The 17500-nt window shown below is 37.0% G+C and overlaps 1 protein-coding gene across 3 annotated transcripts in view; it reads left to right on the top strand.

Moving 5' to 3' along the window:
* The window catches only part of LOC144970908 (neuronal acetylcholine receptor subunit alpha-5-like), a 116603-nt gene that overhangs the window by 73231 nt on the left and 25872 nt on the right, over positions 1–17500 (top strand). For 2 of the 3 annotated variants that reach the window (XM_078911062.1, XM_078911063.1), the window contains 3 exons: positions 1440–1515; positions 4271–4473; positions 11657–11766. In XM_078911062.1, the coding sequence (XP_078767188.1) occupies positions 1455–1515; positions 4271–4473; positions 11657–11766 (374 nt within the window). In that variant the 5' untranslated portion in view covers positions 1440–1454. Of the gene's footprint in view, positions 1–1439; positions 1516–4270; positions 4474–11656; positions 11767–17500 lie in introns of those variants that run through there. The other variant, XM_078911064.1, reaches the window with a different exon arrangement.

The raw sequence follows: 17500 nt of genomic DNA, 5'->3' as shown, positions 1-17500 counted from the left end.
TAAAAGTGCATCATAGCTTGTCATCATCATCATCATCATCATCATCATCATCATCATCATCATCATCATCATTCTCATCATCATTATTCATCATCATCATTCTCATCATCATCATCATCATCATCATCATCATCATCATCATCATCATCATCATTATCATCATCATCATCATTATTATTATTATTATCATTATCATCATCATCTTCATCCTCATCAACATCATCATCATCATCATCATCATCATCATCATCATCATCATCATCATCATCATCATATTCATCATCATCATCATCATCATCGTCATTTTTATCATCATCATCATCATCATCATCATCATCATTATCACCACCTCCACCAAATATAACTGATTCAAATGATATTCGAGTAAATATTTGATAATAATTTATCACAGGGAGTCTGATGTGTGTTTATTTATAAATCACTCGAGATGGATGTTTGCGTTACGATCTGTATCGAATTATTCTGGTGACCACTGGGTCACCAAATATCGGAAACAACCCTTTTTTCTACTTCAAAATAGAGACGTTAGTTCTCTGCGACCTTAATAGTCCTCAATGATTATTAGAATAGTGCAAAGAAAACACTGAACAAACATCATTTTCCTCACACGTTTTCATTACGCTTATTTCCACAGTCTATCAGATAGTTGATTTTACAGTAAGACTGGACCCCACTTTTTCTCTTCCCCCGCCCCCAACCTTCCCCTCGCGCACCTCATTCTTGTCTTCCTTACTGTCCTTTCATATTTGTCCCTTGTCAGGTTCCTTGTAGCCTTATTTCCATCTATTTGTATGTTTGTCTATCTGCTGGGGTCAGCGTGACAACACGGTACGGTCTTTGCTTCCTATAGATAGTATGCGCTTGGCTAAGAAGCTCAAAACATTGCCATCCGGAAGTATAACGGGCCAACACACAAAACTAGGTGTAGTCATAAACGTTTATAGTCTGGTTAATACAGTTTAGTGAGAATTATTCATAAGCGCGGATGGCAAAAAGCAATACCAAAGACCAGAGTGACGTCAACTTCGTTCTATCTATACTACTCGAAACATACCGAGATTGAATACCTGCTGCGCTGTGTAGCCTTGAGCAAGTCTCCTCGCCCTAGCTCAGTTTGCGGCGCTGCATTGGAATAGACTTGAGACAAATTTCTCCTATGGGATGTTTAAAAGGATTTTACTTTTTTTATATTATTTATCTCGATCTACATAGCTTTCTATTAATTAATCAATTAATCAATCAATCAAGCAACCAATCTATCTATCTATCTATCTATTTATATATCTATCTCTCTACTTATCTATCTATCTATAAATTCATATATCAATCCATCTCTCCGCTTATCTTTATAGACAGGCACAAAAACAAACTTAACATACCACCCAGTAATTCCTATCCATTTTATTCTTCTATTCCAGCACAAGACTCAAACCATGAGCCCCCTGCACACCTTGCTAGTCTTGGTTTTATACGTCATCATCCACGATACAAGAGGTACGCATTACTATCTCTTCCTATTTTTGTACTGCGGTCATAAACAGAGTATTCTTCTTATCCTCCTCCTCCTCCTCCCTCCTCCTCCTCCTCCTCCTCCTCCTCCTCCTCCTCCTCATCCTTCTTCTTCTTCTTCTCCTTCATCATCATCTTCTTATCCTCATCCTCCTCTTCCTCCTCCTCGTCCTCTTCCTTCTTCTCATTGAATCTCGTTTATCATTATGTACTTTTCGTTTATTTATTTTCTCAATAATCAACTAGCTACCCAATCACTATTGAATTGATAGAGGGAATGGATCAGAATAAACCTCCGACTTAAACCAGGATCGAAATCTGTCCGGAGTCATTATTATCCAAAGGAAAGAAAACAATTTATGCTTTCCATTTTCCGCAAGATTAACCGGAAAGACACATCATCGGGTTTCACGTGTCTTATCGTTCTAAAATGCGATCAAATATTATGAGTTCTTTGGTCAATGAATGCACGAGGTGTACATATCTATAACTGCACGTCGTCTATGCATAATGTAACTTGAAATATGATTTAAAATATCGTTTTTAAGTAAGACAAGAAAATGGTATCAAACACACGCTCATTTTCAAGCATCCCCCCGCCACACACATACACACACACACACACACACGTACACACACACACACAACTCAAACACACACAAAACTAATCTTTTTAAAAAGCAATCAATTTTATTAATCTATCGGACTATGATCGTTTTGATGATGACTACAAGTGCCGATGATAATCACAACTAATCACAACCATTTCATGATGATGATGACGATGATGATGATGATGATGATGATGATGATGATGATGATGATGATGATGATGATGATGATGATGATGATGATGATGATGATGATGATGATGATGATGATGATGATGATGATGATGATGATGATAGTGGTGGTGGTGGTGGTGGTGGTTCGCTTTCGGAACGACTCTTGACGAAAGCGTTCCCTTAGATAGTACGTGTACCATAATATATTTTAGAGAACTTCCTCCTATTTCTGTAATATTTCAATGTAAGACAGTTGTTTATTTTGTGCTAAGAGATAACACAATTGTAGGAGACACTTTATTATCCTATTGTGTTTTTAAAAATTAGCCTTGTTCCCTATAAATCAATTTTTCTTCCCAAAGTCATTCAACTCATGTTTCCATTGTTTTCGTCCAAAATCAAATTTGAATTAATCAATGTTATATCTTATTCGATATTTAAAAATACCGTACAATTTCCTACCCGTGTTGTTGGAATGCATTTTGGTCCCGATAGCTCAGTTGAGGAGAATACTCGCTTTAAACGCAAAGGCGGCTATGTGGTCTAGTGGTATGACACTCGCTTTCGGATCGGAGGGTCCTGGGTTCGAGCCTCGCTCGGCGCATAGTTGAGTCCTTGGAAAAGACTCTTTACTCACATTCTCTCACCGTACTCAGGTGTAAAATGAGTACCTGGCCGTTAACAGAGTTGTCTTTGTCCGAAAAATTGTAATATCGCCTAACAGGCGTCTCGTCCTACATGTTAAATGTTGCTGTTGACCAGGGACCCCTTGTAAAGCGCATTGAGCACGTTAAGTGGATATTGCGCTATATAAATGCTCTATTTTTTTTTTAAAGGGACCGAGATTGATCTTGGGTGCCATCGAGATTTTTTTTGTCTGACTCCCTTGTCGACCCAACTATAATTGGGTGGCTGGGTCAGTTAGATCTGTCGGAAAGTAATTTGCGATAGACTAGCAGTCCTGTCCAGATTTTAGTAAGCAATTGCTATTGACCGTTTTACATTATAGAAACCGGGATAAACTCCGGCTCCATGGGCCCAATGGTTATGAAGGATTACCTCAACTCCTTTATTTTCACTTACTTAATCCTCTTTGTCCTGTTAGGACGGAAAGGCTTGTCCTCAAGCGCCCCTGGTTCTCTGCCATCTTACAGTGTTGGGGACATATCAGTCAGACATAACAGTGCAGAGAAAATAGGACGTCACAACCTCTAATCCTCCGGTTCCAAACTCATTGGTTATATGTGTATGTAACCAGTCCTTATGAGACCTAATAATGAATCGGGTACACGTTGAATCATGAGTCATATCTATATTAGTAGCAGGATGTTTAGGCAGATTCTTGGGATTACGGGACGTAAACAAGCGATGATGGATGATCTACGACCAGCATGTATTTAGAATAGAAAATAAGATGCCAGATAACTCTGAAACGAGGAGATCAATTATACAAGATATGTATTCAGTCCTTAGGAAGAGTGATTTTACACTCACAATGAGATTGGAATCAGCTTTTGATACCCCACTTTTGTTCTCTCTCCTTTCTTAAGTAGTCCTTCATTCAGAGCCATTGGCCCATGGAGCCGGAGTTTATATCCCGGTCTCTATAGCGTGAAACGGACAATAGCAAGTGCTTGCTACCTTTTGGATAGGACGCTAGTCTATCGCAAAAAAAAAAAACAACTCTACGGCAAATCTAACAGACTCAGCTGCCCATTCATTGCTGGATGGACAGGGGGGTCAGAAAAATATCTCGACTGCACCCGGGATCTATCTTGGTCCCTTTGCGTGTGAAACGAGTGCTCTACCAATTGAGCTATTGGGACCCCCGTTATCTATCCTAACTTGGACTTATTTCTCTCTCTCTCTCTCTCTCTCTCTCTCTCTCTCTCTCTCTCTCTCTCTCTCTCTCTCTCTCTCTCCCTCATTTTCTTCTTCTCCCAAATCATTCTCAGCGGTTCCCCAGGCTCGTGAAATGACCTACGAAGATATGGTGGCAAATATGGTAGTGGAAGCGTATAAGATGCGATCATCCATCGGTCGTCCAGTCCGGCAGTTTAACGACACGGTTGTTGTGGAATTTGCCATACAGTTACAGCAACTGCTAGGCCTTGATGAGCAGGAACAAGTGCTCACGCTTAGCGTGTGGGACCAATATGTAAGTATTGTTCTGTTGAGAATAACTGGTGAAAGGAATAGACAAATACAGTCACTATGAAATTAGGGGGCGCTTATTAACCAGTTAACTGTCGTACTATGGAAAAATAACACGTACTTAAAATTTAGCCTCGCACAGGTCACAGGTTTGAGAGTGTTTGTCAAGATGACTGTCATTTAGATCCCAGATTTGAGAGTTTTCACCAAGATGAGGATCATTTAAATCTATTGATAATTATTTTAAAAATCCCTTTATTCATCCTATCGGGGAAATTTGTCTCTAGTGTATATTCCAAAGGAAGACTGGAATAACCCAGGCGTCCGCCGCAGTGCAGCGCCGCAAATTGAGCTTAGGCGAGGTGACTTGCTCAAGGACACACAGCGCAGTGGCAGGTGATCGAAATCGATACCTTTCGGGTACGAAGCAAAGACCGTACCTCTGAGCAACGCTGCCACGATATTTGAAGGACGAGTTTTTTGGCAAAATAATTAAATACATGTTTTTCCAGAGTACGACGGTTAACCAGTTAATCGCTCGCTAAGTATTATCTATCATCATTCAGAAAAAAATAGGTAGTTATTTATTGCCATTTATTCACGAGTTAAAGATGTAAATATTATCGTATCGTATCGTATAGTATCGTATAAGAGCGAACAGGCTTTAACAACCTTTTAAATACTCTGTGTAACTTCCATGCATAAATAACAAATTTAAATGTTATATGAACAATATCCATTGTTAATTTGTCAATTGTCGGTAGACTACATATCGCTGTTTCAAATAATTATTAAATATCTAACACAAAAATAAATGTCATAGTCAAGATTCGTAGTATATTTTTCCCTTGTCGTCAAAACTCGTTTGACATAACGTCCACTTTTATATATACTTCTCTTCTTTGCCTCATAGAACAAAACCCTGAGCATTTGTAAAGCGTTTGAGCACGTTTAGTCGACATTGCACTGTGTAAAAGCTCAAGTATTTTTTTAAGTTCATCTTTTCCCTTGCAATTCCAAGGTGGTCGAAAGATGAAAACGATTAAATTCATTTTCTACCTGGGTGTCACGTTGCCTTTTTTGATATATTGCCCAAGGAAAAAATGGACAAGGTGCTTGAAATTGGTCCAAAATCTAGAGGTGCCTAAATGAGTCTCTCTCTCTCTCTCCTTCTCTCTCTTTCTCTCTGTCTCTCTCTCTCTCTCACACACACACACACAAACTCACACACATTTTTAACTATAACGTTTTCTTTTTTTACCCTCTTTTTCTCATTTACTAACCATTATGCAAATGTATTATAATATATTTTCTTTTCTTGTCTACTTCTACCCAAAGAGGCTAAAGGCCGAAGTATTATTTATTTGAGTAATTTTAAATCCCATTATTATACTAATTATTTTTTTTGAAGCGGGTCTTAGTGCAACGTCGTTATTCCACAGCAAACTTTAAATATAGATTGCCGCATAAAAGAAAAAAATGATGCATTAAAAAAATCGATCTATCAGCAGATTCTCAGACCCAGCTTGTGGAATTTTTTTTCTCCTTATCATCACATTCAGTTTGTTTTATTTTTTAGGTAACGAGATAAAAATAAAGACTAAACAGATGATGCCTCTGAGGCGAGCTTTCCAACAATATTTATTGTAATCTCATCTGATTTTTCTTTAAAGCTCTATCATCTTATTTCATTTCCTCTCCGTGTCAATTTACATGTTTACTTTTCATCTTGTTAACTTGTTAACGTATTTAAACTCGTCCAAATATTATATATATATATATATATATATTATATATATATATATATATATATATATATATATATATATATCGGTCGATTTATATGACTCTCATCTTGGCCCACTTTAGGATAACTCGTAAGGCCCCTGGTTTGAGAGTTTGTTTGCCAACTTGAGGGTCATTTAAATCGATCGATAGTTGAAAGACGAGTTTTCTGGTCAAATTTGTAAATAGATAGAATGAAGATGACGTCACTCAGGTCTTTGGGGTTTTGTTTTTGTTTTTTTTTTTTTTTTTTTTTTGGGGGGGGGGGGGGGGGTTCAACCACGTTTGTGCATTATTCTCACTAAACTGTATTAACCAGACTATAAACCACCAAGATTACACATAATTTTGTGTGTTGGTCCGTGATATTTCCGGATGGCAATGTTGTGAGTTTCTTAGCCGTGTGTTTCCAGAGTAGGGCACTTTACTGGTTAAGTGGAAATCAAAACATGACAACATGTGAATGTAATGTTTTTATGGTTAATGAATAGTGAGGAGAGTGGGAATCGATGGGGCAGATCAGAATCATCAAGAAAGCAGAAAGGAAATAGAATGTCAAAAAACAAAACAAAATAAAAACAAGCTAAACCACAAAAGGCAAAAAATATCAAAATTAAAAACAAAACATACCCCCCCCCCCCCTCCCAAAAAAAATGTCTGAATTATGGCGCCAGGATCTGTCATTGATTTAAACAAAACTTTCATATTGACTTGGAAATCCATTAAAGAATAAATTGGATCACAATCCAAGCCTTCCACCATTCAAAATACATGACCATTTCTATAGCGCAATATCCACTTAACGTGCTCAAAGCACTTTACAGGGGGTCCCTGGCCAAAATACTACTTGTCATGTAAGACGAAACATGACTCCTGTTGGGTTATATTACATTTTTTTCGGACAGAAACGGTGCTGTAACCACCAGGTACTCATTTTACTCATTTTGCGTACGGTGAGCGAATCAACTTTGCGCCGCTTAGAGCAGGGCTCGAACCTTGATCGTTCTGGTCCGAAGGCGAATGTCATAGTATAAGATTACCTAGCCAATTTCGATCAATTTTACCAGATAACTATCGTACTCTGGAAATACAAGTTTAAAAAAAAAATGAACAGAAAAGTGTTTTTGCCAAGATGAGAGTCATTTATCTCGATCGATATATGAAGGACGAGTTTTCTGGTCAAATGTTTAAATACGTGTTTTTCCGTAGTACCGCAGTTTATTGCTTAATAAATCGCAAACTCCTAATCCAGAGAGGCTTAACTAGCAATTCTAAAAATTAGTAGTTTCTATCTGGAAAATGATACTAGTCGTTAAATATTAAATAGTAGTAGTAGTAGTATCGTTCGGCTACACTTCTATGTTCAAGGTATCAATAAAGGTTCTGAAGTCATCATCACATTTGTTGATGGTTTCAAATCCCCCTTCAAGTTTTGTCTCTGGGCAATCTAGTACGAGGTGGTTTGCATCTTGTGGTGCTTGGTTGCACTTTGGGCATGTTGGTGATTCTTGGAGCCCCATTTGTACATGTTGGCAGCTGTTCTTGTATGTTTTGACCGTAGTCTATTTGCAGCTACCCAGTATTTTCTTGGTTGATCCTGTAGACCTGGGAGACTTTTACAGGGATCTTCAATTAGTTCCCCTCCTGTTGGTTTTTTCCTTTTCCATTCCTCGCATCAGGCTTCTTGCGTGTTGTAGTTTTCTTTCTTTGATAGGTAGAAAGGTGAACGAGATTTTAGTCTTGATGTCGTTATATTCCAAAATGAATATGGCTGCGCAGTCTCTATGAACTCTTGCCTTGAATGTGTGGGTCACTTGGAGTCAGTCTGTTTCTATTATCCAGTTGGTAATTTGCCTCGATAAATCGTCTGTCTAGTGCAAGTGTTCTTAGTTTAAGAATGTCATCATGTGTGTTAAGGTGCTGAGGCAGTTGGATGTTTCCTTGTGTTGTTGTTGTTCCAAAATGCTTAGATCGGTTAGGTAATTAGCATACTGATGGTTTTCATTCTTTGCATCTGTATGTATCTTCATCTGACAGCGTTTAGCCTTCAGTCGATGCTATCCATTGATATCATTACCTAATAATAGAACACTCTGTAGAAGTCTCTGATTTATAAACATGTCACCTCAGAAAGTTTACTTATCCTTTAACCATAATATTTTCCGCATGTTCACAAGCTGGATAACTTGCGATTCGTTTCCGAGGTCACGCTGCCCCAATGGGGTTGATCTATAGATAGAACGAAGTTGACGTCACTCAGGTCTTTGTTATTGTTTTTTGCCATCCATGTTTATGAGTAATTCTCACTAAACTGTATCAACCAGACTATAATAGTTCATGGTTATACAGAGTTTTGTGTGTTGGTCGGTTATACTTCCCGATGGCAATATTGTGAGCTTCTTTGCCAAGCGCATACTATCTATATTACCTTTCCATGTACTGGAGGTCATTGGTCTTAGACTGCTATTCAAACATATTTTTATGGTAATATATTTTGAAACTGAAATAACCTGTCCGATGTTCTTTATCTGAAGTCTGGGAACGGGTGACATCTATCACATGATGTACATTATACCATATCTATTTAATAATTATAACAGTGAATGACATAATAAGTCGGATGGTGAAAAGGTTTGAACTGAGATATTGGCAAGTTTAGTAAGAAGGTCAATTTTTATCCAAACTGAACTCTTGTCATAAATGAATAAATCAATCCTTTTTGTACATCTTCGGGAAATATCAAAGCTTAATTTCACTTCTAAATATTTTTTAAAGCTAGTCAAGTTGAAAAGTATCAAATTTGAAAAAAATATGTTGCTGGATACCTTTCCCATACATCTGACCATAACTTCATTAAAAATCACCCGATTTAATTCATATAAGATTAAAGTGCTCTGGTGAGTATATTCTTTCAGAAAACGAAAAAAGAACATTCCAAATCCAAAATTTTCACCTTCCGACGGATTATGTCATGCATTGACACAATTTTCAATATAGAAAGCATATTAGGTCGCTGATCTTAGCGCAACTGGCCTTCCAAAGTATCTGGTCTAAAACTGAATGTAACTCGAAGTCGACTCAATAGGATTCAATAGTCTGATGTCACGTCCGCCCAGCAACGAGCAGCTTGGTTCTAAACAAAGAAAATCGGTAGTTTTTATTCTTCATGCTGGCTAAAACTTTTTCACATGTCATGTGATTTGAATATATAAAAGTCAAAACATGATCAGATTTATAATGTCTTTCTCCTCTGGATACACTTTTATGATCGTCGAAGAAGTATTTTATTAGGACGTCCGCCATTGTTCCGATAGTTTAGAACCAGTTACTAAGTTACTATGCGTCATTACGAGGGAAGTGACGTCACAACTAATGAAGCCTATTCTGATTACTTGTGGTCGAAGGCTTAGAAAGTTGTTGAGGTTATTATATTATTCAAATCCCGTGCCGCTATGTGGTCTTGTGGTATGACACTCGCTTTCGGATTGGAATGTACTGGGTTCGAGCCTCGCTCGGCGTGTAGTTGAGTCCTTGGAAAAAAAACTCTTTAGTCACATTCTCTCACCGTACTCAGGTATAAAATGAGGACGTGGCTGTTAACAGCGTTGTCGCTGTCAGAAAAAAAATGTATTGTCGCCTAACAGGCGTCATGTTTCGTTCTACATGTTATAAGTTGCTGTTGGTCAAGGACCCCTTGTAAAGCGCTTTGAGCACTTTTAGTGTATATTGTGCTATAATAAAAGCTCAAGTTTTTTTTTTGTTTTTTGTTGTTGTTGTTTTTAGTATCAGCATCAATCCGACTATCACAGTTTTGAGGCGTTTGTGATCTGACCCCTGAATCTGGTATTATCTCAAGAGTTAACCAGATGTCTAATAGTAGTGAATTCAAATTTTAAACGGTTTGAAATTGGACATTTTAGTTATTCGTTCTTTAACTCTCTCCTTACCATACATTTCCAGAATTTTACCCAAAATTTTACAACCACCCTAAACAAAAATAGATTTATTTATTCAAACAGAAAAGCAAAAAGCACATTCTATCATAGAATATTCTTCAGCAAAATACGCTCTACAAGACAGTGTCAAGTATAGCTCTAACAAAATATTTTCTTTTAATGATGTAATGTAGGAAAGAAATCAGACACATAACGAATGTGACGATTTTTCTATGGTTGGTAAGGAGAGGGTTAAGAAATCCTATTCTTTTTCGATTAAAAAAAAACAACAAAAAATACCAACCAAAATCAACAAACAAAAAAAAAAAAGTTTCATTTTATCAAATTCTCATATGTGTGACCCGTCGTCTCAAAACGCTGTTATGTCGAGTTGATTCAGGTGCTAAAACTGAAATAAAGTGAAAAATATGAGCCGGGTTCCTTTTTTTTGGTTTGTTTTATTGAGGGCAAAAGCTACAGTTTCTTAACGTAACAAAAACCAACGTTTCACATTTCTCATTAAAACTTTTCAATCACTTTTTGACATCTTTGATATATTCTATATATATATAACTTTGAAATAAAGTGAAAAATATGAGCTGGGTTACTATTTTTATTTTATTGAGGGCAAAAGATATAGTTTCTTAACGTCAAAAAAAAACATTTCATATTTCTCGTCATTTAAATTTTGCAATCACTTTTTGATATCATCTGGTCCATTCTGACATAATACCTCTTTGAGACGATAAGTCACATATTTGGATCTGACGTCAATTTCCGACCGTAATTCACACACAATATAATAAGCTACTATTTCGACACAATAGATTACATTGATATTTTTGTATAAAAAACCTGAGCTTTTATACAGCGCTTTGAGGTTTCGACAATGGCGCTATATAAATATGCTTATTATTATTATTATTATTATTAGTATCCACTTAATGTGCTCAAAGCGCTTTTACAAGGGGTCCCTGACCAACAGCAACATTTAACTGTTAGGCGATATTGCACTTTTTTTCTGACAGAGACCATGCTGTTAACGGCCAGGTACTCATTTTACACAGTACGGTTAGAGAATGTGAATAAAGAGCTTTTCTCAAGGACTCAACTATGCGCCGAGCGAAGCTCGAGTTCAGGACCTTCCGATCCGAAAGCGAGTGTCATACCACTAGACCACATAGCCGCACAAATTAAATAATTTAATAAAATTACAATTCTTTGATACCTTTATTACAATCTATCTTTATTTACGTCTTTAATAAAAATTACATTTCTTTGATACCGTTATTACAATCTATCTTAATTTACGTCTTAAATCGAAATTACAATTCTTCGATACCGTTATTACAATCTATCTTTATTTACGTCTTTAATCGAAATTACAATTCTTTGATACTTTTATTACAAGAACGAATGAAATAACTTTACTTACGTCTTTTCCACCCCAAAATTCCAATTTCTCAGAAATGGCAAGATGCCCTGATTGCTTGGGACCCCAACGAGTACGGAGGAGTTCTCCAGGTCAGATTACCCTGTGGCAAGATATGGACTCCCGACATTAAACTACACAATTAGTAAGACACTCGCTGTATTCGCCTTTGGTAAAAGTGAAAAAAAAATAACGATAAGTGTTGAATTGAAAGCTTCAATTTATTAGACGAAGACAGATCCCCGTGGACGTTCTGGGTTTCCCCTTTATCCACTGCTAGTACCACGACTCCTACTACTACTACTACTACTACTACTACTACTACTACTACTACTACTACTACTACTACTGCTGCTGCTGCTGCTGCTGCTGCTGCTGATGCTGCTATTGCTACTACTGCTACTACCATTAATACCTATAATAGTTATACTACTACCCCAACGTCCACAGTATCTGTCTTTGTCTAATAAATTGAAGCTTACAATTAAACACGTATCGTTATTTTTTCCTTCGAGCTTCACGCAGCAATATTTTCAATATTTAGTAAAAGTGTAGTAACAAGACTTGCCTGATAGAATTTTTTTAATTCGTCGTTTTAATTTTTTTTTATAAATATAAATCAAATGTTTTGTTTGTTTGTTTGTTTTTAAGGGTTTTACGGCGCTTGCAACACATTAAGGTCATATCAGCGCCAATAAATCAAATGTAAAAAAAAAACCTAGCCTCTCACCTCATTCTCCTGACCGAGGCGGTCGCATATAGAGGTGACATGAGAGATGACTTTGCAGTAAGGGCCCTCAATCTATATTATCCTCAGCTTTCCTCATTAATATTGAGCTGTCCATCCTTGCCAATTCCTTTATCAACATTCATTAGCAATCCAGTATTTTGTTTCCCATTTCGAAATCGTACTGGCCGGCAAGATGTCCCAAATACTTTTCTACCGTCATTCTGGATTTTAAGTGATATATTATTGTTTTATTTTTTTGTTATTGGCTGAAGAAGGGTATTTAGCCCAAAACGATCCGTCTTTGGTATTTTTGGGTCTTTTTATCACCTGTTATACCCATTTATTTCCATTACTGTTTACAAATCACTTTAATCCGAGAAGTATTTAGAAATTTTGCCAGAAAACTTGACCTTCAAATATCGATCGATTTAAATGACCCTCATCTTGGCAAAAACCCTCAAACCTGGGACCTCTCGAGGCCTTCTTTAAGTCCCAGGTTTCAGAGTTTTTGCAAAGATGAGGGTCAGTTAAATCGATCGATATTGAAGGACACATTTTCTGGCCAAATGTTTAAAAACGTGTCTTTCAAAAGTACAGCACTGGTTAATTCCAGTTGGATCAACTGAGAACGGCTGATCAATTTTGTGAAAGTTACGACTTGATCCAATAATACAAGGCAGTTGACTAACACATTTCCATAAAGCAAAAAATAATCATAATAAACCCCCAAAAACGCAATCACCACGCGCTCACCATCAAGCAGTGATGTTATTGATTTATTGAAAGCTCGAGAAAATACTCCAAGGTATGCCAAATTTATTCACTCACTTGTCAATTTGCCGTACATTGACAAGACACATTTTAGCTTCCTTTAGCCAGAAAATTTTTGCGTCAAAATTGGTCAATGAACATGTCCAAATAAAAGTCTCAAACTTAATATTTATTCTTTTTAAACTCAAAGTTTTCAAACGTTTGGTAAGGTTTGGAGTCATTTTAATCGATTGGTATTTGAAGCAAATGTATGTGTTCAAGCAAGAATTTGAGAAATGTGTTTAGTTAGTGTACAGCATAATCCGTAACGATGTGTGTGAAACAATTGCAGATGGAGTTTCTACCTACAAGAATACGCTTGATTTAATGAGAGTTGTTATCGGACCTTGGGGAAAACTGTCTAGCATGGAAAGAGATTGAACGACTTTTTTATTACTTAAAAATGGACTTGAAGGCACAAATGCTAAACTTAGTGATTTTGAAAAGAGCCTTGTAGGTCGTCAATTGTATACAAGTCCCCTGGAACCTGAGTGTACTCCGGTTTCCTAATTGTAAAGTGAGCATGCTACCCTTTTGATAGGGCTCCAGTCAATTGTACACCGTATTCTCCGCCAGATCTAATAGATCAAGGAACCCTCACACTGCTGGGTGGAATGAAGATCCTGAATAACATCTAAAATCAACCTGGGATTGTAATTGATCTTCCTTCCTCCTAGTGCGAGGAGAGCGACCTCTACCATTTAAAACCTTTTGAACAATTATCCACATTCCAGAATATGGAATGTTTCCAAATGCACATATAAATAAGGAAAGTTAATAAAATATCTATAAAAATAAAAACATAAAATTAACCAACATTAAATCAGCTTTTACTACATATACACAATATGCGTCAACTTCGAAGTGGGTGTCATGGCCGAATGGTTTAGTCGTCTGCCCTGGAAGTTTTTCCAGAATCTACGTTGTGGGTTCAAATCCTGGTTCCGCCACTATTTAAAAAAAAAAGAAAAATTCCGTCTTCTTTTTACGGAAAGTTGCAAGGGATAAATGTCCCATTGATAATAAGAAATGAGATGAGTAGGAAAGTGCCAGAAGACAATAGAGAATATAAATTGTTCGCAACGATGGGGGCTCTAACCCGCGACCTTACTGGTACGACAACTCCGCCTGGCCGGGGAGAGTGCGGCTCTACTGTATGAGCTATCCACCACTCCAAATAAAAAAAAAGTGGTTTCAAACTTTGTGTCTATATTGAGCCGCTCTCCTCTACTTCTTGAGGTCATGGGTTCAACACACACACAAACGCCGCGCAGTTTGTTAGCCAGCATTTAAGCGTACTGGCCATAATCTCAACACAAACATGTAACAGAAACGATTGAGACATTGAGTAAGCACGGGTTTTTGGGGTGAACATTAATTCAGAAAAGTAGTGGAGCGGGAACTTATCTTGATAATAACAAGAAATGACACCTCCGCCTGGCTAGTGGATATTGCTCTATATAAAAGGTCAAATTTTGTTTTTGTTTTTTTTTTTGTTTTATTTGGGGGGGGGGGGGGGGGGGTTCTAATTGATCTAGCTTTCGGGATTCGCAAAGCAAAGACTAAGGGCAGTGGTACTTAAAAGCGGAGTTGTATTGAAAAGAATGGCTAAATTAATAAATTCAAAATAAATAACAATGAACAAACAATAAATAAGTAATATTCCCTTAATACATTTCGTCAATAGGGCAAATACAAGCATCAGTAACACACCTCTGACAAATACAAAAGACATCTAACTTCTATGTCATGGCACAAGACCGAAGGTCTAGAGCTTAGCTGGTCGCTGGTTCTGATAAGTAATTAAGTAAGTATATAAGATGGATTGTAACACGCCTGACCGGCGAGTCTTGTTTTTGTTGGCTCTTTCATTTACGTGTTTTGAGTGATTTTTATCTGACATTTCGCCTGGATTTTAATACCATCTGATTTGTGATAGTCTTGTGGTTTTATTGATATACATTTTAACGATTTCTAACAGAGGATTTTTCTAAAATTTTAAAATTTAAGTATGGATTTTCCAAAGTCGAACATAGTTTTAAACTGCTATTTGTTTACAGCCATATTGGAAACTTTATTCACTGTGCTATATTTTACAACTTTTAACAACTACCGTGTACATCGATCTATTTATAATACTAATTTTGTGAACAGACTCAGAGGGGGTAGACGAAAACAACGCCCTATAACCACCGTCATTGGTCATCGGCCAACCCCACGCCCGCTCCCCCTACGACCTCGATCCTCGCTTCAATTTATCAACACTCGTCCCCCATCCAATCTAATCACTTCAATGAGTAATCCTCACCGTTCCTTGTCAAATGTCAACACTGTCCGTGACAGTCAGTATGAAATTAACGACCACCATGACAACAACTCGCAGCAACAGCACCGTCTTGAGCAACAACAACAACAACAACAACAACAACAACAACAACAACAACAACCTGCACGTAGTGATCATACCAGTTTAAAAATTGGATTACTAAATGTTAGATCGTGTCGTAATAAAACTCAAGACATAATCGACATTATTGAAGATCATAAAATTAATATTTTTGTCATCTTGGAAACATGGCTTAATCATTCATATGATGATCCAATTATGAAAGCAATTACACCCGAAGGCTTTTGTATTAAATCATTTCCACGCATTGGGAGGAAAGGAGGTGGTATTGCAATTATTTACAACTTGTCACTCTTTGACAAGATATCATTTCACCATGATAATTTTAGAAGTTTTGAATACGCTGGATTTGCCATTCATGAAAATAATTTTAAAAAAGTCGTTTCACTGTGTCTACCGCCCACCACCAAGCCAACAAAACAAAATATCAACAATTGATTTTTTATCTGAGTTCGGAGAATTTATGTCTATGCAATCCATTAACAAAAAGCATAATATTTTTATGGGTGATTTTAACATTGATTATTTCGGAAACAAAAATGAATCGAAAGTATTTCGGGAGATTATTGACACAAACAACTATATTCAACTTGTAAGCGGTCCTACAAACAACCATGGCCACACAATAGATCATGTCATTACAGACATTGAACATTCTCTCTCTTCACCTGTCTCAAATATTGATAAATTAATCTCTGACCATCATTTAATTGTGTTTTTCGTTTTATTTCCAATGAAGCACGAAGTAAAAAAGATGATAACATCTCGTAATTTGAAGAATATAAACATGAACATTTTTAAACAAGACCTTGACCATAACGTTAAAAATAAACATGATGCGAATGGTCTCCACGAGTCAATTGTTGGTACGGTGGACAAGCATGCTTCCTTAACAACTAGAGCAGTAAAAGTGAGACGTCAAGCACCCTGGTATAATACCGAAATAAAATTGAATGGATTAGCCAGGAGGCGGGCAGAAAGAAAATGGCTCAAGTCCAGAGATGCTGTCGATAAGAAGCGATACATCGCGGCTAGAAATGATGCAAAAGCCGTCAATTTCAGGCCAAAAAGAAATTCTATGAAGAAAGCCTCAAAAACGTGGGACGTTCGAGACAATTCTTTGCCTTGACCAAGGAACTGCTGGGACAACAGACGCAACCAGCTCTCCCATCTTTAATCGATCGTGCAGATCTACCAACTCGCTTTGGTCAATATTTTAAAGAAAAAACGGATACCATCAGGAAGGAACTCTCGTCTGAATCGATCCCTACAACATTTGACAAGTTTCATGGTGATTCGTTAACACATTTTTCAAAGATTACTGAAGCTGACTTACGTGATTGCATTATGTCGTCTCCAACTAAAAGTTGTGATTTAGACCCCTTAAATACTGCCATTTTAAAAAAATGCATTGATGTAATTTTAACACCATTTACATGTATTGTTAATAATTCGTTGCAGTCAGGTGCTGTACCAGACATTTACAAAGTTGCTCATGTCAAACCCCTTTTGAAAAAACCTGATCTCGATAAAGAGAACTTAAAAAACTATCGCCCTGTCTCTAATCTTCCTTTTCTCTCTAAGATCTTAGAAAAGCTGTTTTGAAACAATTACTGTCTCATCTTAAAAATAATTGTCTTGAAGAAAAATTTCAGTCTGCTTATAGGCAACATCATTCGACGGAAACCGCACTTGTTAGGGTTGTTAATGATCTCCTCTCTGTTATAGACAATGGTTCATGTTCTTTGCTGAATTTGCTTGACCTATCGTCTGCTTTTGATACTATTGATCACAATCTTCTTCTCAAACGTCTTGAAATTACTTATGGCGTGTCTGGTGCAGCGCTTGATTGGTTTAGGTCATATTTGTTTAATCGTAAACAGATTATTACGGTGGATGAATATAGATCGGAGGAAATCTTTCTTGATTGTG

The sequence above is a fragment of the Berghia stephanieae genome, chromosome 4 (assembly GCF_034508935.2).
Source record: "Berghia stephanieae isolate SIO BIC M18660-M18661 chromosome 4, UCSD_Bste_1.3, whole genome shotgun sequence".
In the NCBI taxonomy this organism is placed as follows: Eukaryota; Metazoa; Mollusca; class Gastropoda; order Nudibranchia; family Aeolidiidae; genus Berghia; species Berghia stephanieae.
This window is presented reverse-complemented; position numbering and strand designations above follow the sequence as displayed.